At 54.4% G+C, this 24,021-nt stretch overlaps 2 protein-coding genes across 10 annotated transcripts in view; one reads left to right on the forward strand and one right to left on the reverse strand.

Annotated features, from left to right (window-relative positions):
• The window catches only part of TMEM63C (transmembrane protein 63C), a 131,011-nt gene that overhangs the window by 2,047 nt on the left and 104,943 nt on the right, over nt 1–24,021 (forward strand). For all 6 annotated transcript variants that reach the window (XM_077910126.1, XM_077910125.1, XM_077910130.1 and 3 more), the window contains exon 2: nt 1,326–1,460. The gene's annotated coding sequence lies outside the window, so the exon portion shown is untranslated. The remainder of the gene's footprint in view (nt 1–1,325; nt 1,461–24,021) is intronic.
• ZDHHC22 (zDHHC palmitoyltransferase 22) lies at nt 9,639–23,718 on the reverse strand. 4 transcript variants are annotated; one of them, XM_077910138.1, is made up of 4 exons: nt 23,449–23,718; nt 21,155–21,694; nt 16,201–16,437; nt 9,639–10,507 (listed from the first exon to the last, which is right to left on the reverse strand). In XM_077910138.1, exons 2-4 carry the CDS (start codon nt 21,678–21,680, stop codon nt 10,467–10,469), a joined length of 804 nt encoding a protein of 267 aa, XP_077766264.1. In that variant the 5' UTR covers nt 21,681–21,694; nt 23,449–23,718; the 3' UTR covers nt 9,639–10,466. The 4 variants fall into 4 exon arrangements, with proteins under 4 accessions (XP_077766264.1, XP_077766265.1, XP_077766266.1 ...); XM_077910139.1 differs by lacking the exon at nt 23,449–23,718 and adding an exon at nt 22,498–22,948; XM_077910140.1 differs by lacking the exon at nt 23,449–23,718 and adding an exon at nt 21,898–22,482.

The following is a 24,021-nucleotide window of genomic DNA, read 5'->3' on the forward strand; positions in this document are numbered from 1 at the left end:
AAACCTATACATGGATTGTCAACTGTGTGGGGTGTTGGCACCCCAACATCCATGTTCAAGACTCAAGTGTGTTTAAGTTTCAAACAGATGTACTCAGGTCACTTGAGAATGTGGGGATTAGATACTGAACTGGTGTGAACTTGAAGTGCAGGCAATCTTAAGGCAAACGAAGAGTCCAGTGTTCCCCAGCATCTTGGAAGTTTATTATTGGGTAGGTTGAGAGGGGTGAGAGGTGGATACAATCCAACGATTTCTTCTGACCTGACACTTTCACAGTTGTCTGGGAATAACAGTTGTCTGCTGAGATAAATTCATGCAACATTAAATGAAGTTCTATCATGGAGGCCGTTAGCAAGTACAGCTCTAGGCTTCCCCCCCACCCCATGCTTTTGTTTTTTTCTTTTTTTTAAGATTTTATTCATGAGAGACACAGAGGCAAAGACATAGGCAGAGGGAGAAGCAGGCTCCCTGCGGGGAGCCAGATGGGGGACTCAATCCCAGGGCCCTGGGATCACGACCTGAACCAAAGACAGACGCTCAACCACTGAGCTACCCAGGTGCTCTACTCTGCTTCTTAGAGTTGATTCCTAATGCTCTGCTCTTCCCTGCTCCCCAAGGCCAGTCAAGCCACTTCCTCCTCAGATTTTTAAGATGCTGGAAAAATAAAAGCTTATCCTCACTTAAAGGCCTAGAGGGTTGCCAGAGTCTGATTTTTAACAGCATTGTTTCTGTCCTACACAATTTTATAAGTGACTTTAAAATGTATGGCTGTACAACCACTTAGATGAAATGTCAAGATGGCTAGAGAAGGCCCCTTCTGAAATTGAGAACCATCTTCCCATAAGAAGTGGCATACATAGAGGCAGACCACAAAAAGTGGACCTTGAGAGACTAAGGTGAGCGAGGTTATTTGAGCTCGTGGCCCCAGCCCCTTGGACTGATTCCTGTCCAGGGGAAATACTTGTCTGCCTAGGACGCCTATTTGATCCACCTCGTGGATGGCATCCCAGCAGGTTGTAGCCTGGTGCGACAGGGTCTAAAGACCCGTGTCCCCTCTGTTAACTCACAAACAGGGTGGCTTTGGGTAAGTCACTTAGCCCCTGTAGACATCACTCCTTCTGGCTGAATAACGAAGGATTCAAACTGGTTCTCCCCAGAGTTCTTCCCAGGCCTCACCATTTGAAAAATCTCTAGCTGTGTTACAGGTAAGCCATAAAATTAGCAGATTTAAAACAACCTGGGGTGCCTACAAAGTGGGTCCCTAGTGCTCTGGTAAGATGATTTTATTTATTTTTTATTTTTTAATTTTATTTATTTATTCATAGAGACACACAGAGAGAGACAGAGACAGAAGCAGGCTCCATGCAGGGAACCCGATGTGGGACTCGATCCAGGGTCTCCAGGATCACACCCCGGGCTGCAGGCAGCGCTAAACTGCTGCACCACTGGGGCTGCCCCTGGTAAGATGATTTTAAAGCATTCAGTCGGATTTTTAACTTGTATGTGGCTCTAAGGGAAGCATTTTGTTGGTCCACATTGGTTTTGCCTTTCTTAAGATTGCCTGATTGCAGCAAATATGGATTTGCTAATACCCATATAAAAGCCTGCTCTCAAAGAATTATAAGCCCCACAGGAGAATCGTTTGGGATTAAGTCATGGCCTTCCTAGCCAGTCATCTGCAAACAGCCCCTCCTTTCTTTCTTTCTTTTTTTTTTTTTAAGATTTTATTCATTCAGAGAGAGAGAGAGAGGCAGAGTCACAGGCAGAGGGAGAAGCAGGCTCCATGCAGGGAGCCTGATGCGGGACTCGATCCCGGGTGTCCAGGATCACACCCCGGGCTGCAGGCAGTGCTAAACCACTGCGCTACTGGGGCTGCCCCAGCCCCTCCTTTCATCTGAAATGAAGGACAACGGGTTGTATATGTTGGAGGGCATGTCAGTGAGCTTGCATGTCAGTCCAGATCTCTTTCCCCCGACCAGGGAGGATGTTTCTGCGAGCCTTTTAGGTTGACTTCATGTTGTTTTTAAGGGAAATAGTCATACACCATGTAAATGAGGTCCTGTTTTCTGGGTACCACTAAGCAAGCACACCACAAGAGAGGTGGAGGTGAGGTCCGTCTGATGACACAGTGCGAGCAGAAGGGCAGGAGAAAGAGGCAGCCAGAAGCAGACTTTCTCCGACCTCAGTTTCCTCTATCATAGGAGGGTGTGAGCTTTGCTATCCACTTGGCCTCCCGAGGTTATGGTGAGGTGAGAAACAGTGATGTCTCTAAAGTGTTTTAAAACTGCCCCACGAAGTGAGGCAGCCCCCTTGCACGCACACCCCACGGCCCCTCGAGGGTTGTCATTTGCTTGGAATAACGAAGACTATCGCCTACCGAAATCTCATTTCCAACTAACCGGAAGACGGCAGGTATCAACCCAGCCTTTGACTAGTTTCTTGGTGTCCTGGACCTCTCAGAATTCCTGCTTGGTTCTTAGAGCACGTGGCTTGCCTCCCTCCCTCTCTGAAGGATGGTTATGCAAGCCATTAGAGAATTGCTTGGAAGAACAGTCTGTATGGCTCCTGCCTCAAATTACGGCAGCTGGAGAAGATGAGCAAGAAAGAGAAAAGCCTGTGGAGTAGGAAGTTAACGCAGCAAGTGGGCGGAAGCCATTAGGAAAGGGGGGAGGGGGGTATCTGAAACCTGGAGGCCTATCCCGAGGCCAGCCCTGTGTGCCCAGGCAGCTTGAGTGATTAGTGTTTGGAGCGGGAGTGAAAAGAGCTGCCTGCAGGTTTCCTAACTCACTTTATCTCAGGAATAGCAGTAGCTTGGAGGAGGGCTCGCTACTACTGGTGGAAGTCTCTGTAACAGGTAGGCATCTCTTTTCCGCAGCCCACCCCCCCCCCCCCATCTCCATAGCCTTTGATCGCTCTGGGGCAGATGGGAGCACTTGGCTTGGAGCCTGGCGAGCTTCCAGGAGCAGGCTGGGAGACCAGGAGCTGCTACTACCTGTAGATGGTACAAAACCCTAATACTCCTATGACAGTTGGGTTGAAATCACCTATCTTTACCCACCCCTCATACAAATTTGTAACCTGTCCTGAAATCAAGAGAAGACACTTCAAGATGCCCTCAAACAAAAAAGTCTCACCCTCAGCGGGCCTGGAATCAAATTTAACGAATGCGAGGAAAGCCTGGTTCCTGGAGACCTAGCAGTCCTCCTAGCCAGTGTTTAAACCCCGGCTCCCCTCTGCACTCCAGCAAGGCTTCTGGGCTTCTAGCCTGTGACAGGGCCACTCAGGAAATGCAAATGAGCATTCACTTAAGCAAAACACACAGAGGAAAGGCAGTGAACCACCAAAACAAACATCCCAGGGTACCTGCAGCTGACCGCGAAGTTAAGGCACGGTTTAGACAGTGGGCTTCTACGGATGGTTTTCACGCTCTGGCAGGCCGAGAAGGGCCAGAATAACTTGCAGGGGAAAACCCTCTTTAAAAAAAAATTTTTTTTTGTTTATTCATGAGAGATGTAGAGGGAGAAGAAGGTCCCCCTGCGAGGAGCCCAATGGGGACTCAATCCCATGACCTGAGCCGAAGGCAGAAGATTAACTACTGAGCCACCCAGGTATCCCGAGAAAACCCTTTTTAAAAAGCCTATAGGTTGATCCTTGTCTAGTCAAGATCTATTTGGAAGCTGTGCTTCATAGTCTAGGCTGCTTTCATTCTTGAAGCATTTTCGGAGCATCAGTTAGTGAAGCCATTAGCTAGTAGGTTACTAATACTGCTGGTTGGGCCACAGTGACAGGACTGGCTTCCTGGCCCCACCGACCAGACCACAGAGGCTGAAGCAGTGTGGGAGCTCCCCCTCCATGGTAAGCGTGACTTCTTGTTTTTTTTTTAATTGAGAAGAAAAGGGCTCTGGGTCTCTGAGGGTCAGAAGTGAGCACGCATTGACAGCATAGGCCAGCCCCAGGGCAATTCCCACTTTGGGGACCTTTAAAAATCCTCAAACCTGGGGTCTTCACTGCTTGGTTTCACTCCTCTTCCTCTTCACTCCCCCCAAATTTGTATTCTTTTCAACCCTGATCATTTCCACTTCTTCTAAAAGTCTGAATGACTCCCGAAGCTTACCCGACCAAGACATTGTCATTGTTACTTCAGAGTAACAGAGATACATAAAGTCGTTAACACATTTATGTCCCGGGTGCTGACCTAGTGGTAGGGTGGTACATGAAACAGACGTGGTCTCTGCTGATGCTCTTGCGGGAGGCTGGGTGGCAGTGGCCATCAGTTAGTCATCCCTTTGGTGGTTTGGGCCTCACTAGGTCTTACCCATCCAAAGTTGGCCATGTAGGTCTAGGCAAGGGGATATGTCCTACTCCTACTTTTATTTTAAAGACTAACATTTTGATAACTTTTGGGTTTAGCATCTGTTATTTAGGGCAAGGGTTTTTAATGTTAAACTACTAGTTGAGAACAGAAGTATCGATACAGGCACAATGTATTAGTTAGGTTTACCCCAACACCCAGGCATACCAAGAGAGTTCTCAGAACCTGTTTGGTGACTCACCTTAAACTTTTTTTTTTTTTTTAAGACTTTAGTTATTTGGGAGAGAGTACGCATGAGTGGGGAGGAGGGGCAGAGGGAGAGAGAGAAGGCTCCCCCCTGACCAGGACCCTGAGATCATGACTTGAGCTGAAGGCAGATGCTTAACCAATTGAGCCACCCATGTGCCCTAGATTTTTTTTTAAGATTGATTTATTTATTTGAGAGAGCAAGTGAGCTTGGGGAAGGGCAGAGGGAGAGAAAGAACCTAAGCAGACTCCCAGCTGAGTGCAGAGCCTGAAGAGGGGCTCCATCCTACGACCCTGAGATCATGATCTGAGCTGAAATCAAGAGTCAGATGCTTACCCGACTGAGCCACCCAGGCACCCCTGGGCTTTTTAAAAAATTGAAATATAATTGACATACAATATACTGTTAGTTTTAGGTGTACATCATAGTGATTCGACACTTTTATACATTATGAAATGATCCCCATGATGAGCCTCATTACCATCTGTCACTGTATTTCCAGACTTTTGAGCTCACCCACAGTAGCACCTGCATGTGCCAGCTGCGGCCGGCAAGAACATTTGCATGACCCCAAGCTGAGCACCTTCTGAAGTTCAGCACCATAGGCATCTCACTTGCCTTACCCTAGTCCTGGCCCTAGCAGCACCAAACATTACGAAAGCCCAGCGCCTACAGAAAGACACAGGTCTGGGCCCTGGAGCCCTCAGAGCTGAGCCGGGAGATGGGACTCCTGGGGAAAGCACCAGCACACGGTAGTGTAGCCTACAGACCAGAGCTGCAGGGGCTCCACAAGGCCTTGCTGGAAAGGAACTCTAGGTGAGCTGAGATTTGAGCCAGGCTTGGCTTATGGTGCAGCTTGGATTGGCTGAGAGCAAGGGGCCAGCGTTTTAGGCAAAGGAAAGAGCATGAGTAGAGGCGTCCTGGTGGGATGGAAATATCATGGCTTTGGGTCTGGATCCAGTTGGTTTCTGTGTGATCCTGGCAATTAGATAACCTCTCTGGGCTTCGTTTCCTCGTTTGTTAGGTTACTATCTCCTCTCAAAGATTACTGTGCCCTCATGTATGAAGTATCTAGTACAGTGGCCCCACGTGGCGACTGCTTGATAAACAGTAATCATAAGATTGTCAGTGCAGGGGAAACATGTAGTTCCAGGAGTGAGGACAGGCCAGCTGGGCTGGCCCTGGTTCAAGGTCAGCCTTTCACTTTGTATTTAGAGGCAACAGCAGCAGCAAACCCGCCCAGCTCCCGGCAGCCACCCACACCCTGATCCACCCTGAACAGAGCCCCTCCTTAGGCACACACCCTGCAGAGTACTTGGCAAACACACTCTCCCCAGCTGGTGCAAGCCTCACCCCTGTTCAGGGCGGCACAGCCAGGGGGGTGGGGAGCCAGAGAGGAATCTGGAGTACCTTGACTGTCAGTCGCACCCTAACCAGGATCTTTAACCTCGCACCTGGCCCAGCCTCCTGGCTGGTGACTCAGCCTCCAGGCTCCTGTACAGTCCACCCTCCACACTTGCATCGGGTGAACCTCGGCACCCACCCCCCCTTGCTCCCGTTACTGGCCTCCTCAGGCGCCTCCATTGCAGTGGCCTTCCTGCACAGTGGCAGCCTCTGGGGAGCTTATAGAATCCAGATGCCCGGGCCACACCCCAGACAGATTCTACTAGTCTCCGAGATGTAGGACCTCCCCGCCCCCACCCGCTCAGGGTTTTTTACAGCTCCTCAGGTGACTGCACATGTGCAGACAAGGCTGGGACTGCTCACTGACTCCCTGTGGCGGGGCTGATGTTGGGATTGGGGCTGGTGGGTGAAGGGACGAGCATGCGTACTAAGGAGGGGCTCTGTTCTGGAGGGGGGGCCAGTGTGCGGCTCACTGCCTGTAAGTACAAAGTGAAAGGCTGACCGTGGACCTAGACCAGCTCAGCTGTTCCTCTCACTTCTGGAGCACTAAGTGTGTTCGGTAGCATCGCCAGCACCCAGGGCCCTGTCAGAATCATAGGCCCAACTGATTCCGCCTCTGCGTTTTCACTGGATCCCCAGGTGATCCTTGCACACTGACAGGTCTCAGGCAGTGGTGCCAGCTTCTACGAGATGCTCACAGTGGTCCAAGTGTGGCGCCAGGTGTCTCCTTTCAGCCTCTCAGGTATCAGCACCCCCTCTGGCAAACAAGGAAACACCTACCATCCATTCAACAAATCCTTCCCGAGTTCCTATCATGAAGAAGCTTCACACGGGGTCTGCGTATCAAAAATGGGTGTCCCCCTGCCGGAGAACAGCTCAGAGGCCAATGGGGTGTGATGCCAATGTCATCATTGACAGCTGTGTGTTTCTGGGGGACTTCCTGGGCCTGAGGTCCGCTTCCCCTCTGCAGGTATGGGCTGTGGTCATGAGTAAGCAAATTTCCCTTGGCCAGGTTCTCACCGCCCACAAGAATGGTTGCTGTTGCTACAGATAAAAGTACTGCCAGGTGATAGGGAGGAGGGGTGGGTGGAGGGACACGCTGCCAAGGTGGTGCCTGCAGAGGGGCAGCAGGGATGAAAGCGGGGTCGTGGGCGCTAAGAACCTCAGGAATTGATGCACCGGGTGGGGGGGCGGCGTGTGGACAAGGCTGCCCTGTCCTCGCACTCCCTGACTCCATTTCTCTGGATGAATGTCGGATCAGACCACTGCTAGCAGCACGAGCCTGGGCGCAGATCTCGCCCTTTTGCCCCCGAAGCCCTGGGTGGCTCCGCGGCGAGGCAAGACCCGCAGCAGCCGCTCCAGTCCCAGGCTTGGCTTGCCCCCGGCTCCTCTCCCGCGCGCCGAGAGCTGGGTGTGCGGCCCGGCGGCGCCCCCTCGCGGCGGAACCGGGTCACTGCGGCGGGGCCCGGGACGCCCGCTGAGCTGACTGCGGCCCTGGGGGCGCGGGGCGGGGAATCGGATTAGGGGTTTCGTGTTCCTCGGAGCGCACCATTGTTTCCTGTAATTTAATTTCCTCCCCTGAAAGCGTTGCTAATTAAATCCTTTCTCCGGCGAGCCGCCTGTCCCCTCCCCTGCTCCTCTGTTGATTAAACCAGCAAGCAGGGGCGAGAGGCTTCTCAGCCTGGGGGAGGCGCTCAGGTGGGGACCTCGATGCTCGCCCACCCGGCGGCGTCCCTCCTCCGGTATCCGGGCTCCCTTTCCACCTGGAACCACCTGGACCCCGCGAGCCATCCTTGCAGCCTGAGTAAAAGCGGGCTTCCCCTTCCCCTGCTGCTGGTGACCTCTGCAGGCCTGGAATCCATCAAAGTCCACTGCATGTCATTTTACTTCCTCTGTCCTTCTGAATCCTATTTCTCACCGCTTTCTCTCTCTCTCTTTTTTAAGATTTTATTTATTCATGAGAGAGACACAGAGAGAGGCAGAGACAAAAGCAGGCTCCATCCAGTGGGTGGGATCTGGGACTGGATCCCAGGACCCCAGGATCATGCCCTAAGCCAAAGGCAGGCACCCAACCACTGAGCCACCCAGGTGCCCCTCATTGCTTTTTCTCTTAAGAACTATTCCTACTTTCTCCCCCACTGTTCACAGCACCTACGGAGGCAGGCCCCTGGCCCAGTGACTTCTGGAATGTCACACAGCATGATGTAGGGCATAGCTGGGACTACAACTTGGCTCTCCTGAAGCTTAGCCTCTCTGGAGTCACAAAGTGAGAGACCTCCAGGGGCCAAACAAGCAGAGGCAGAGTGTGGGGTAGCCCTGTGTGGGGTAGCAGGGAGGGGTGGGGTCTGTGTCAAAGTAGAGCAGCTTGTCCCTTTGGGGGTCACTCAAACAACATGCCCCATTGAAGGCCAAGAGTGCCCAATTGCTGGTCAAATCTAAGAGTGAGTTCAGTGTGCAAGGACGGCAATGACCTGCCCTGGGCGCCAGAGACTCAACGGCACAACCACTGGGCACTCGGGCCTCAGTGTGGTGATCTTTCTGAGATGCCACTTCCTGGGTTGGGGTAGGCAGCCCCCTGCTCAGTTCTGCCACTCCTCCTCCCCCACACTGTGGAGAAGGATCCCAGGCCTGCCCCACTCCCACTGCTTGTGCAGGGTCCCCTTCCCCTCAGGGTGTGAGGGGACACCATGCTCCTCTGTGCTCTATATGACATCCCCCATGCAGACCGCTGCTGGCCCAATTTGCAGCTAGCTGTCAGGCTGAGAAAGAAAGAAGCTCAGGAAAATCCCAGAATTTGAAAGGAGTTTCGGGGACCAATGCTATTTTTAAGGAGATATTACTGGTGAGGATTTCAGGGATCACACACGGGCCAGAAAGGAGGCATTTGGGGATAGGGACTCCAGGAAGAAGCCCCCCACGTGGGAGCACCTCCTCCCTGGAAGGCTCCACGACCTGGTTCTCCGTGCTCTCTACTCAGGGTTCCAGGTCACTGCCCCCTTCCCTGCCTGCAGAGGTTTGTGCTAATGCTGCCTTAATTGGGGGGAGGGCCATTAATGTGTGATCCCGCTTCACCAGCCATCCCTTTGGCCCCTCCGGAGGCCTCTTTTTCCCATATGTCACAGATGAGCTTTGGCAGATGTTGTCTGCCTTGGAGCCTGCTCCCTTTTAGGGTCTTCGGTGGCTCCCCTGCCCTGGTCTCCAGAGGGTGGGTGTGGAGGCGTGCCGGCTGTGCTCAGCCCTCCGGCAGTGTGTGGTCCCCTCCTGCAGGCACCCTGATACTGTCTGGCAGGGCAGCAGCCCAGAAATAGCTCAGGCCTCCTCCCTGCCCCCCTCCAGTAGACATCATCCTTGAGACCTGGGGCGGGGTCCTCAGCCTGGACTGTCCTCAGACATCCACAATTAGCTTCTGGAAGAAGCTGCTTCATCCTGGGCAATTTGCCCATAATCATCCGTCTGGGAGGGACCAGAGACACCCCAAGGTTCTCCGCATCCTGAAGCCTGCCTGTTTTCTCCCACAGAGCCACCTAAAGCAGCTGACTGTGAGCTCTAGGGAGGCTGAGGCTGGACCTAATTCCTAATTCTCTGTGTCCACCAGGGCCTTCTGCATAAGAGATGCTCCATACGTGGGTTAAATGAAGGAGTCAGTCAATGAATTACCGAACGAACACTCGACTGTTACTTATCAGCAGGGAGTTTATTGGATGTCCACAATACAAAGTCTAGCAGTCTGGGTTAAAAGCATAAACTCAGGAGCGGACAGCCTGAGTTCAAATCCCAGCTCTGGCACTTACCAGCTGCAAAGCTTTGGGCAACTTATCTGACCTCTCTGGGCCTCAGTTTCTTTACCTGGAAAACGGGTAATTGATAAAGCAGAGCTGGTGGGGTTGCTATGAGGAAGAGTTACTATAGATAAAGGCTGTATGAGAAGGGCCTGGCACGTTGCGGATGCTCAATAAATGTCGGTCACTATTATTACTCACATGTCAATGATCGTGTCAGGGCTCTATACTATCTGGTAGGTACCGCAGGAACCAGAGGACTCCACCATTGCCATTCCCCACCCTCCAAGTTTCAGCTGGGAGACAAAACCCACAGAGGAGGGAAGATTTCCCTGGGGGCTGGACCTGTCAGGGCTAATGGAAGAAGCACATGGGGACCACTAGGTGCCTGTGTGGAGGGAGGGTGGTACAGGGGGCCATGAAGAGGACACAGGCCTCTTCAGTCAGGGTGAGAGGATTATACATCGTGAAAGCTCCCCCCTCTGCATGAACCCCTGGCTGTCATCTTGGTAGAAACGTCTTCCTTCTACCCTACTCGCTGCAGTTGTACGAGAAAGAAAGAGTGATGGGGAGCTCTTTCCAGAGGCAATTCATTCAGGAACCCGGGGGTCTCTGATGTTCCCAGATGAGTTCTCCAACAGCTTTGGGCTGAACCCCTGGGGACTGAACGTGACCCCGTGCCTTTGGTCTCCAACCTGGAGGACCCTGCTGATCACTAGAAAAACTAGACATCGGTTCTTGCTTGATTCTTCCAAGCATGACAACCTGCAAAGTGATCAGAGGGGAAGAGGCCGGTCTGTGGGGAGCATGGCCTGAGGACTAAACTGCTCCAGCGGTGATGGCATGATACTGACTGGTGCCCCCATTGCTCCTAAATGGAGACTCACAATTCCCAGGAATCACGTGGTATCCCTGCCCCTGGCACAGTCCCTCCTACCCCTACTCCCCCCTATGGCCCTGCTTTCCTGTCTGGCAACTCATATTCATCCTGTATGACCTGGCATTGCCTCCTCTGGGAAGTCGGCCAGCCTACCCGCTGAGTGAGTGCTCTCCTCCTTCTGCAGCACCCTGTCCTTCTCCCTCATGACTGTCTGCAATTGGTCCTCTTCCCTGTGAGCTCCCCAAGGTCAGGTAATAGATCTCATTCATCTTTGCATTCCTGGTTCTTGGCATCATGCCTGGCATGGAGTCAGCATCAATGAATGTCTGAGGAGCTGGGCCAGCACCACCCCCAGAGAAAGGAATGAAGACAGAAGCAGAACCCAACATCAGGAGCAACTGAGCTACCCCAGGCCCCCCACCCCACCACCAGGCTCACAGGTCCAAGGTTCTTCCTCATCTCCAAAGCATCTCAGAGGAGGCAGGAGCAATGTATCCTGGCTCCCTGTCCATCCCCTCCTTTTCTCCCCAGCAGGAGGAGCTGCCTCCCCAGCATACTGGAGAGCATGCCCAGAGGAAGGTTGATGAGAGGAGCAATGAGGCCAGTTGCAGGACACTAAGTTGGGTATTGTGCCTGGAGTACGTGCAGGGAGTGACAAGGACAGGAATGACAAGGACAATCATGTTCTTGGGAAAGGAGACTGGCTAAAAGATGGCTGCTGGGACCTAAGGACTGGCTTCTTCATTATAACAGGTGGGGGCTCAGGTCTCTTCAAGGACTTGTGACCTCTATTCTCACAGGCAGATGTTTTCTCCCAGCTTTGGCAGTCAGAAGGTTGTGCTGTGTGGCTCAGTGTGCAGATTGCCCTGCCTGAGGCAGGTTACAGAGGTTACAGAGTGGTTAGTTACGAGTGACACCATCAGTCACCAACCAATGGACCATTGACAGAGCGAGTGGTCCCGGTTACCCTGAACCCCCAAGTCATGATCTCCCCACTCCATTGGCCCTAATGGTCTTTCCTTTGAGATCACCTTGACCATCCTATCTCAACCTTCAGGATCACCTGGGGCCTTCTCCCCCTAGACCCTTCCAACTCATGCTCATGTCTGTGAAGTGGCTCTGACACTTTCCCTTCCTTTACTGGCTCACAGCCAGTATGCCTACCTAAGCCCTGGTGTATGTCACCCTCAGCAAAGGCCTCCTCTTGGGCCTTCCCCACTTCTAGTCTACCCACCAAAGCCCCACTTTCTGAAATTGAGCTCTAATCATGTAACTCCCTTGCTCACAACCTGTAATGGTTCCCCTATCAACTACACTCCAGATCTCTTAGTTCAGGTTCCAACTCCTAGATTTAAGTCCCTCTGCCTCTCTGTGGTGTCTTCTATGCTCACAGTCCCATGATCACTCCAAAGCTCCAGGCCTGTTCCCTTTTCCTGGAATGCCCCCCCCTTATCTATCTCTGCCTGCTCAAATCTCATCCATGCCTCCAGCTTCTCCACATATGGAAGCTCCCTTGTCTCTACAGCTGGGGTGGGCTCTCTTCCTCCTCTGGGGTTTCCCAGGAACCTCTCCTAGGATGTGAACCCCTGGAGGACAGTGTTGTCTCATCTTCTTCCAGCCCCATAGCGTGCACAGCAAAGAGATGTGGAATGAGCAAATGAGCACAAAACCTAAGCATTTGTTTGGTCAATATTTACTGAGCACCTACTATGTACCCAGCTCCTGCTAGGCATTCAGGATACAACGGTGAAAAGGCAAGAGTGGGATCCCTGGGTGGAGCAGCGGGTTAGCGCCTGCCTTTGGCCCAGGGCGTGATCCTGGAGACCCGGGATCAAATCCCACATCGGGCTCTTGGTGCATGGAGCCTGCTTCTCCCTCTGCCTATGTCTCTGCCTCTCTCTCTCTCTCTCTGTGACTATCATAAATAAATAAAAAATTTTTAAAAAATGTTTAAAAAAAAAAAGGCAAGAGTGTCTGACCTGTGGAGTGTAGACAGCCCATGCTCTAGAATGTGCTGAAGATTAGCCACCGCTCTATTCATCTCCTCCCTGCCCCTCACCCAGCATACCAATGGTTGCTCATTGGCATGTGTCCAGGGAATGCAGACCCATATACATACAACACTGGCCTAGGCTGAAGATTCTTCAGCAGCCCAGATGGAACTAGCACTTTGTAGTTGTGTCTTCCACTAGTCCAGGCCTGCTTGTCTTTAGGATGCATCAGACGTCATGCCCATTCACCTGCTTGGGGACCACTCCCTTCCTGCAGGGCCCAACCCCCTCTCTGTTGCCCCCAGGACTGGGCAGCTTGTAGTCTCCAAGTGTTGTAGGGGCTGAAAGGTCAGGGAGCCTGGCTGATCCTCAGGAGCCGTCAGCTCTGACTGTGATGGATAACCGAGTGGCTTCTCTTCATGGAGAAGGGGTGGGAGAAGAAGAGGAGTGGGCGGAGGAGGAGGAAAGCTCCCAGGTTAGACCTTCTACTCCTGGTCTCCATGGGTCCACAGATCCCAGCACGCAGACATGCTACCACCCCTGGGGTGGTATCCGCACATTTACCAACCACATAGCACTATCCTGCTCTGTCACAAAGGACACTAGCTGATGGGCTGGAGGAGGATCCTGGGGGTTCCATGCAGATAACAGACATTGCCCTTTTAATCACTGAATTCTGAGGTGAGCCCAGGATTCCAGGAGAGGAGCAGGAGCAGCTGGGGCAGCAGGGGTGAGTCACCCAGGGAGTCTGGAGAGTGGCTATTTACCTACTAGAATAGAAGTATTTTTAATACTTACCTTAAATATTTCAATGGCTACTCTGACAGTGTCAGTGCATTCCAGCCTTGCCAGCCCTACTACCAACCGTGGTGCCCGTGTGATCACATCAAATCCAATTTAACACCACATATTTTATTGATGTTTTTTTATCAACAATACAGGGCCATGTATACAAATGCTACCCCAGTTCCACACCGGGCAACCTCCCCACCATCACCACCCACTGTCAGGAGTCAACCCCCGCAGGTCTCTCTTTTATTTCTTTTTCCTATGTCAAGCCTCACAGTGCTCAGCCTCCAGGAGGCTGGGAATGGCATGGCTAGCTTCCAAGCTTGAGTTTGGGTTGGGAGAGAGCCAAGGCCTGGATTGCCCAGGACCTCTCTTCCCTTCCCTTCCACTCCCACTGTTTAAGTATGGACAGAACTGGGGGTGAAGATGCTCCCCAATGACTCCTCCAGCCAGCCAGCCTGGGCTCCTCTTCAGCCTTCTCTGCAAATATCCTTCCCCTCCAAGTGACCTGCCCTGCTGACACCAACATGGCAGAAGAATCATTTTTCAAGGGGTGGGAGTCAGTGCATGGGGGCAGTGACAAGATGCCCCTGACAGCAGAGATCTTGTTGCCTTGTTCATCAATTTTTGTTTGTTTCTTTGTTTCAAGTTTTTATTTAAATTCCAGTTAGTTAACACCAAGTGTAATATTAGTTTCAGAAGTAGAGGGTAGTGATTCATCACTTACATATAACACCCAGTGCTCATCACAACAAGTGTGTCTTGTTCATCATTGTATACCAGTGCCTGGAAGAGACTTGGCATATAGTTGGCACTCAATAAATATATGTAGGATGGATGGATGGATGAATGAATGAATAAATAGATATGGGAGGGAGTGTGAGCCAGTGATGCTATTACCACATTAGCCCTATAGGGGGCATGAAGGCAGGACCAAAGTAAAGTCCTCCCCAACTCTGCTCAAGATCTCAGGGTGTTGTGTGGCGACGCTTGGGGTTGCTGTGGCCACCAGTTGGACACTGTAGGCTGTGGACTTCAGCCCTGCTGCCTGCATGGATGGCAGACTGACTTTGGTATACAGTCAGAAGGGGCACTTGTGTTGTCCCCACTCCTGAATATTTCCCAGAGATTCGATCCTCTGGGTCCTAGAACATACAGCAGTGTCCCCATCCAACCAATTAGATAAGCAGAGATGGTCTCACAGCTGCACCCCTACATTTTGGTCTTCCCCATTCCCAAGCTTCAACTCTCCCAACCTCACCTCTCAGAGCTGAGCATGACCTTTCAGCTCTTCCCACCCCTGCCCCCACCTGCCCCGACACTGCTCCATCTCCCTTTCCTCAAATGCCAACCTCCTCAACCAGCATTAATACCTAGGTTGTCCTGTCTATCCAGAGACTCCCTCTTCAGTGGTTAAGTAGGATCCTGAAAGTTTGCATCATGATTTTCAGGCTTCTCCATGCCTGCTCCCCCCTTCCTGAAAGCAAATAATTTACAGGCATCTCTACAGATCTTGCCTCTGGACCAGGCAATCACAAAGAGGACACCAGAATCTTGGGGGTGGGAAAGGATCTTCCCTTTCTTGACCCTATGCAGAAATTCTTTCCATGGCATGCCTGCCAGATGACTGGCCAGTCCCTGCTGGAATACCTCCAGTGAGGCACTCTTTACCTCCCCAGGCAGCCATTCAAACACTGAACAGCTTTAGCTGCTAGAATGTCCTTCAGAAATGAACCCACTCGCTCTTCTCATTCTTGTTCCTCAAATATCCCACTGCCCAACCTCTGTGTGGCCTCTCCCCTTCCCTCCCCTAAGCATTCTGTTTTCACAACAAAACTCCTCCTCTTCATCTCTCTCTCTCTCTCTCCCTCTCTCTCTCTCTCTCTCACACACACACACACACACTCACACACACACACACACACATCCCCTTCGGTATGGTTATGCAGTCTCATGCTTCTCTCATTTATCAGTACTTCTTTCCTTCTTCCTTGCCTCCCCAGAACCTAGAAAAGACCCAGAGGCTAGAGATCAAGAAGGGAAAGCTGGAAGAGTGCCAGGGAAAGGAAGCATCCAGGCAGGTCCCAGATTGGGCTGGGGTGGCTAGCTGGGGCAGGCTGGGCAGGGGACAGCACCTAGAAATCCCTGGCCATTGGCTGCTGTCTCCCAGAGAAAAGGCCTTGGCACTTGGCGTTGGAGCAGTAAACTACTGAGTTTCCCTTCCACTGCTCACAGTTCCACAGGGAGGATAAGAACACACCCCTCCTTTCTCACCTCACTAGCAGTTGGCAGAGCCAACTTGGCTACCTCTTACACATGATAACTTTAAACATTTTTGCCAGCCTCTAGGCCCCAGAGAGCATCCTACCAACAGCAAGAATCCACTCTCCAATCCTAACATGGGTCTGAGAGAAGAGCTCTAGCTGATAGCAGTGATGACATGAGACATAGGAAAGGGTGGATGAACCAGGCAGAGGGGGAAAGCAGGGGCCTCCTAACAGTTGGCTGGCTCCTGGGAGCCTAGCAATGGCGGGGGGTGGGGGTGAGGTGAGGCATTTTTCCTGCTTGCCACGATCCACCAGCCAACACTGTTCTCTTACATGCCACAGACCAGGGGCAGATGCTAGAACCTTACCAGCTCAAGGTTGTATCAGGTCATGGGTGGAGACAAAAGTGCCATGGTCTTATGTTCAGGAGGAGTCAAGACACACACACACACACACACACACACACACACACACACACACACGGAAATGATGGGAATGCCTGCTACTTGTCGCGCTGCTTGGAGCTCTCACCTCCAACATTGAACATGGGGACCAGCAGGCCCAGCAGCCACCTCTTGCCGAAGACCTCCTGTAAGTTCTTGCGCCAGGGCCGGGCCCTCACCGCCACCCCCTTCCGCACCTGGTGGCGGGTCTGTCCCCGGAGGATCAACAGCAGCTGATGGCAGCAGAAGCCGGCGCAGGCCAGGCCGATGGCAAACCAGAGGTAGAGCATGAGGATGACAAACATTTCAGAACCGAGGACAGCTCCTGCGGGGGGGGAGGGGGGACACACCAGAATCGCTTTACACCCAGGCCACGTACTCAACTGCGACCCGTTCCGCTAGGGAGAGCGGGAGATTAACGGGACTGAAGCTGTATTTTGTAGCAATCTCCGCGCTGCAGCGAGGGACAGGAAGGATGAACTAGTTGACCTAAGTTTTTTCGTGGTGCGGATGGCTCCTGAGGGGAGAGGGGAGGACTGGGGGCGGTGAGCAGAAGAAAAGGAAGCTTCTCTGGGCAGTGCCTAGCCGCTAATGTTTCCTCAGAGTCTGAGACGCCCGCCAAATCCCTCTGCCTTCTCTTTGTGGTCTGGAGACAGGGAGATGTTTTCTCAGGAGGTGAGGGGGGTGAGCTGAGGATGCTAGAGAGGGAGCTGGCTCCCGGGGCAGTTGCCTTGACTGCAGCGCCATCTTCCTATGGAGCTGAGAGCACTGGCTGGGAGGTCTCCAGAAAGTGACAGCATGATGGAGAACAGGGCCTAGTCATCAAGAAGAATAAGTCACAAGCTCCAAGGGCAGCACAGAGCGTTGAGTTAGAGAATAATTCAGTCATTAATGTTAACAAGAGGACAGTGTGGCCACTAGAGCATTTGGCCAGAGCTGTCCTGCCTGTCAGAACCTGCTAAGGCTGGAAGAGGTCCCCAAGGTCATCAGTCCGGCTCCCTGCCTTGGGCAGGACCTCTCCAAACCCCTCCAAACCGGCACTTTTATTATTGCTTTTAAACCCACTGAGTAAGAGATCCCGCACCCTTCTTCAGATCTGGGGTGGTCAGTCCATGCTAGCTTGAATCTCTCAGCTCTGTGGTCTCATACACACTTCTGAATCTCTCTTAGTTGCAGTTTTGCTCATCTGTAAAGTGGGTAGAATAAGAAGGATTCCATAGGATTCTAGTAATCCCTGCATGACTCAGGGAAATGATGTACAATGTGGCTAGCGTTCTGGTTCATACTCAGTGCGATGCTCCCTGCTGAGGGTCATTCACAGATGAGACTACATCCAAGAAGGGCTCACATTTAACTCTTAAGACCATCAAGCTTTCTCCTTCTTTCCAGGACTTGAAGACTGGATAAGCTGCAGCCTTGGCAGCCATGGTAGAGACTCCCAGCTTAACTTGCCCAGCGGGAGGGTGGTGGTCCACCAGGGAACTCAAAAGCCCTCCTTAGCCCCTCTCTCCCTGCATGACAAATCTACCACCACCCCTTCCAATGAGATGAAGTTTCCTGCTCCAGAGACATCACCTTCCAACCTATTCTGCCTCTGTGAATCTCAACCAAATCCCTCTTCTCTAGCATCCCCTGACCCCACCCCACCTCCTCCCTGGTCTCTCCAGGCCCCTCAAGGGTTTGGCTTTTACAACTTGTCCGATCTGAGCAGCGGTGGACTCAGCAGCCAGGAGGATATGGACCAGATTCAGGTTTTCTCATTAGCAGCCTCCTTTTGCCCCCAGCCTTGGGAGCTTTGATGGCACATTTCTCCTTGCAAAACCAGAGACAAGTAAGTCCAGCTGCCCAGGGGATGGAAAGCTCATTCCAGCTGGCGTTTTCAGCAGCCCCTCAGCTGGCATGAGGGTGGCAGTGGGACAGCTTGCATAGGGCAGTTCCATCCCTCTGACCCATTTCTTCCTTGTCAGCATAGGTTAGCTCAGGCAGCCACGTGCAGGATGAGGGATCCTGGGACTGCTCTTTGGGCTCCGGGAATGCTGACAGGCAAAGATGGCCCTCTAGCTGGGATGTGAGAACATCAGAGCTGTCAAGTGTAGGGCCTGCCTTGCAACTCAGCTGCACGGATAAACCTGGGCTGATGGAAGCTGTTTTCCATAGGCTTTTTTCTGGCACTAAATCAAGACATGCGGAAAAGACCTTGTGGCCTTTTCCTGGCCCCTTGCAGCAGCTACAAAAGGCTATTCTGGGGACCTGCTTTCCCTTGAAGTGTTTGAAGTTGCTCAGCCTGGCTGCCTCAGCTCCTTTGAATTATTTAATAATAGTTCTGCTTCTTTTAGAAAAATCACAGAATTCTGAAAGGCCTGAACGGTCACACGATCCAATCCTTCCACCTCTCCTTCCTACCAGGCATCTGTAACACCTTTGACAGATTGTCACCCAGCATCTTTAATAGACATCCGGGGACAAGAACCTCCCTCCCTCCCAAAGTGGCTCATTCATCAAGAAGCAGCTTCAGAGGCAGCTCCAGGGAGGCGATGCAGTGCAGCGGAAAGAGGATGAGCTAGCTCTAAGGGGCTAGCAGCCCTGAGTCTCGATCTGGGGTTAGAGTCACACTAGTCATGTTGGTTTAGAAGCAACTTAACCTTGCTGAGCCTTTGGTTCCTGAGCCTTTAAAATGGATATGATGGTACTTACCTCACAGACTTGTTGTGGGGATTGAATGAAAGAAAACCTGCCTTGCTATGCTGGCACTTCTGACTCGGGGCAGTACCGCAGCTGCGGACAGCTCAATCTGTTAAACAGCTTGTCCCTTCCTATTGCCTCCTGTCCACCTGCCCTCCTGAGCAGATGAGAGAGGGTGTGCCCACAGCCCTTTGGGCTGAGAATTAGAGAGAGAAGCCGAAGGGGTGAGTTGCAGGGAGTGAGAAGGGCTGGCCCGGGGCGGGAAGAAAGGTCAGCGAAGGAGGAGGATGGATAGATGGCTGAAATGGGAGAGTTGGAGATTAGAAATCTTGGCCTCCTTTCCCTGGTGGGTATGAGGAGGAGTTTGGAAAAGGGGGCGGGACTCACCCTGCTGCTGCACCAGGGATCTGGGCCCCAAGGTAGATACTGACTGGCTCTGTTCCGCCCCCCCCCCCCCCCCCCCCCCCCGCCCAGATCAAAGCAAAAGCTCCTCTTCCTTTCTGTCCTGTCTCCAAAACCTAGCACATATGGACAAGCCTCAAGCCCAGGCTTATCTCAAATCAAACCATTTCAAGATCCTTCCTTTGGAACCATTCATTTTGATATGATGAAGCTACTTGGAAAAGAAAGTGTAATCAGGCTCTCTCTGGCTCTCCTCATCCCTCCACCTGCCTGTGCTCACACTCCACCCCCTGGCCCGCCCACGTACCCACCCCCATCCTGGTTATTTTGGTCCTAGCAGTCTCCTGTGCCCATGCCAGGATCCAGAAGGCCCCAAAGCTCTGAGTTCTGGGCCGAACTCAGCCATCAGCCCTCAAGGCAACCCTACAGCTGGGATGGCTGGGGCCTTCCTACGCTTCGGAGTTCCCACTCTGATGGCGCAACAGTTCTACTCCTGCGAAGGACCAGGATGCAGTCCCAACAAAGACCAACATGATGGCTTCCCTCAGAGTGGAGCAGAACTTTGTGAGTGGCCAGCCCAGGCACATCAAGACAGTCTTGGGCTCCCAATGGAAATAGCCATGTCTTTCTTTGTCCCTGAAAAGTCCATAGGTGAAGAAACGTGCTAGATTCCCTGTGCTGCTAGGGGTTGTTTCAAGACCTGGGGTTGAGGGAGGCACAGAGGCTGCTGGTTGGTAGTAGTAAGATCCTGGACAAGCTGTTTAATCCCATCTGAGCCTCAGTGTCTTCATTTGAGAGATGGAGATAACAATCTCACGCACACTCATGCGTGCATGCTACCAACTATAAGAGCCAAGTCAGCTGGAGTCAAAAGCCAGGGTCGGGATGGAATGGAAGGAAATGAGGTAGGGACAAATTTCAAGTCCAGATAAAGTGGTAAGAACTGCCACCAGGTGCTAGATCCCTCTAGGCCAGGAATCAAAGAGCTCTCCCTGAGACACACCATATCAAATACAGACCCCACAGGGTGCTCAGCTGAGTGCTAGTGGGAAGGCCCACATGCCTGGCTCCTGTAAGTGTAAGAGCCTCCCTGGAGGGTCAAATCCCATGCCAGTCTCATAGCTCTGTGATGTGAACATGGAACCATTCAACATGGTACATCTCCAGCCAGGGTGCCCTTTGCTCCAAGCCATCTCTAGGCTAACAAGCAGCCTGGTAGGGACAAACACATGGGCAAGAGGGCAGGGCTTAGCCTGCTGCTGGCTTACTGTGCTTGGTTGGCAAGACCTTTGGAAGGCAAATCCTTGGGGGAATATGTGAGCAGGGCTGGAGTCTAGGCAGAGGAAGGTCATAGCATGGGCTACATGGAGGGATGGTCAGCACCCAGTCCTGTCTGGCAGAGAGTGAGTGTATTGCCTGGGTCACCAGGAGATTCTATGCGCAAATGGTTAGTGGCAAGCAAGGAGGAGACGATGAATGAGAACTGGGGGTGAAGAGCGAGGTGGCCAGGTAAAATACAGTATGCCCAGTTAACTTGAATTTCAGATAGATAACAGAATTTTTATTTTTTTAAAGATTTATTTACTTTAGAGAGAGCACCCTGGGTGGATGGGTGGGGGGAGTGGCAGAAGGAGAGGATCATCAAGCAGACTCCTCACTCCGCACGGAACTGGAAGCAGGGCTCGCTCTCACAACCCTGAGATCACGACTTGAGCCAAAACAGAATCCGCAGCTTAACTACTGAGCCACCCAGGTGCCTCGATAACAGAATTTTTAAAATCTAGGTATGCCCCATGCAATAGTTAGGACATACTTATTACTAAGAAGCCATGCACTGTTCATCCGCCCTTCTGATTTAACTGGGCATCCTGTGTTTTTCTTTGCTGAAGGCGGCAAACTTGGGGTGGGGGTGGAGGGTCCCTGTGTGGGGCCCAACCTGCCTGCCGAGGCCCACTCACCGGAGAAGAACTGGCTGATGGAGGTGGGAAGGAGCGTGAGGAAGGCCAGGGGGTGGGCGAAGGAGGTGGAAAGGGCCGCGGAGATGTAGGCCACGCCGGCCACCATGGAGTAGAGGCAGGCAAGGGAGGTGTAGAGGCAGAACAGGACGAAGTTGCGCATGTTCCTGCCGCCGATGCAGTTGCCCGTGAAGAAACAGTGATGGTCGTGCCTCAGGGTGACTCTGGCGCACACTCGGCAGAAGTGGGTGCTGGGCGGGGGGCACGGGGCCCGCCTGGCCGGGGGCCCCTGGCAGGCGTCCAGGTCTTCGGGGGAGTTCTGGATGACCAGGACGTAATTGCCCAGGGCATTGGTGGAGAGGAACAGGAAGAGCGCCCCGTGGAGCAGCGCGGGAGGGAAGAGGCGGGCGGCCGCGGGGTCCTGGCGCATGCTGGGCAGGAAGAGGAAGAGCTGCAGCGCCAAGGTCACCAGGGAGATGCACAGGAAGTAGGCGGGGGCCACCACGTTGAGCAGCCTCAGGGCCAGCATCCTCGATTACATTCCTAAGGGGCCCAGGGTGAGAGGAAGACTCAACTGCGGTGTCCAGGGGGGTGCAGTCTGGCCGTCCCACCCCACCCAAATCCAACCCCCCCACCCCTGTCCCTTGGATCAGCCCTCTCCTCTCTTCCCTAACCCAAGACCAAGCAGGTGTGATACCCTGACTGAAAGAGCCTCTGGGTGGGTGGGTGGGTGGGGCAGGCCCTACCTCGGGTGCCCGCTCCCTCGATTTCTGAACATCTGAGCGACCTCTGGGGTCAGGCACAAGGAGGGTGAGGCCAGGCCTTATTCGCTCTCTGGAGGGGATGAGGGGCATGGGGCTAGGGCTCTGCTCCTCTATGGCAGAGGAAAGGAGCCCAGGTTTGGGATTTCTCCTTCAGACCCCCTTGAAGGAGAAAGCAAAGAATTTGGGGTGGACCAGAGAGAAATGACCTTTTGGAAGTCCTGCCTCACCTCCTTTTCTCTGGCCCTCTGACCCACCCCACCCCCACCCAATCCTGGGCAATATTCAAGGACCACACCCTTCACCCAAGGCTCTTTGGAGGTATTCCTGTGCTTGTAGGTCCCTGGTGTGTGTGTGTGTGTGTGTGTGTGTGTGTGTGTGTGTGTGGTGGGTGCTGAGCGGAGGGTGTTCTGCGTATGACCGTGTAAGCTGTGTGCGCCTGGCTATCTGTGTTTGTGTGTGCATATATCTGTATTACACACGCAGCCGCTGCCACCTGGCTTTAAAAAAAAAATCAATGACAACGATCAATACATCCACGCAGGCGCTCAGGCAGCGGGTGAGCTGGGGGCGCAGCCCGAGTACCTGTGTCAGCGGGTCCCGGTCAGCCCCAGCCCGTCTCCGTCGCTGGCTGCCCCGGCTCTTTCTTGGCCAAGAGCGTTCTCATTTGAAGCGACGAAATGTAAACCCCCCAGCGCGCCCTCCCCCCATCCTCCTGGAGCGAGAAACCCAAACAACCCCGATGGCGCCGAAACCCTTTCGGTGCCAACGAGCCCGCCCCGCGCGAGAGGGGATGCTCGGCGGCCTGTGGGCGGACCCGCACCGGCACCCCCGCCCCCGCCGCCCCCCGGCCCCTACGGCCCCGGTTCCTCCCCAGCTTCGGACGCCGCCGGGAAATGGGATCCCAGCGCCCCAGAGAACTTTTCCGGGGGCTGAGGAGTCGGCGAGCCCCGGGCGCCAAGAAAAGTTCCGGGAAGGCGGCTGCACCCCGGCCGGGCGGCAGCGACGAGGCCTCGGCGGGCGTCCGGTGCGCGGTGGGCGGCCGGTCCTCGGGGTCCCCCGCAGGTGCCAGGGCGCCGGGGCCTGCGGGCGGCGGGGCTGGGCGGGCTCGCGGGGAGGCGGTCGCCGGGGCCCGCTGCGGGGCGCTCCGGGGCGGCGGGGCTGCGGGGGCGGCGCTGCCCACCCGGGGGAGCCTGGGCTCCGCGCTCGGGCGCAGCGAGTGTCTTCCCCGCGCCGGTCGCCAGGGGGGCGCGGGAGCAGCCGCCAGATGCGCCGGGGAAGGCGGCCCGGGGCGGGGGCGGGGGCCGGGGCCGGGCGGGGGCCGGGGGCGGGGGCGCTCGGCGGGCGGGCGGGCCCCGCGCCCCAGCGCCCAGCGCCGAGCCCCCCGGGCGGCCCGGGGGCGCGGGGAGAGGGCGGCCCGGCCCGGAGCCCCAGCGAGGCGGGCGGCGCGGGCGGCCGCCGGTCCCCGGCCACCGCCTCCTGGACGCCGGGGAAGCCGCCCCGCGCCGCCGCAGAGGGCCGGGGAAGCGAACTCACCGAGCTCGGGCCGCCGACCGCAGGAGCCCTGGACGCCGGCGCTCGCCCTGCCCGAGGCTGCAAAGTTGTGGGCTCGGCCCCGCCGGCTCGCAGCCTCCGCGCGCTCGGCTCCGGGGACTGGGCAGGTAGCGGGGGTGCGGGAGGAGGGAGCGGGCAGCTGCCGCCCTCCCACTTGGGCGCCGGCGAGTGGGGGCCAGGAGGCGGCGGGGACGGCCGCTGGGCACCCCTCAACCCCGCCAGCCCCCTCCCCTCCTGGGGGCGGCGCTCTGGCCACCCCTCTCCGCACCGAGGACTGGCGCCCCCTTCCTCTCCGCGGGAGCCGGCTGGGGCGCCCCGCCTGACCCCCCCCCCCGGGGGTCTGCATGGAGCGCTGAGGTGCACGTCCTGGCCCTCGTCTGCTCCCCCCACCCCCCAGACCCTGCCTCGGAAGTGGGGGAGCGAGCTCAGCCGGCCTCGGGGCAACACCCATAAAGACCAGCGTCCTTATGCACCCAGGGGTTGAGAGCCCCAACTCTGGAGCCTGTCCGCCTGGGTCTCCATATCCGCCATTCACCGCGGTGTGATCTTCAGATT

The sequence above is a fragment of the Canis aureus genome, chromosome 9, assembly GCF_053574225.1.
Source record: "Canis aureus isolate CA01 chromosome 9, VMU_Caureus_v.1.0, whole genome shotgun sequence".
Taxonomy (NCBI): domain Eukaryota; kingdom Metazoa; phylum Chordata; class Mammalia; order Carnivora; family Canidae; genus Canis; species Canis aureus.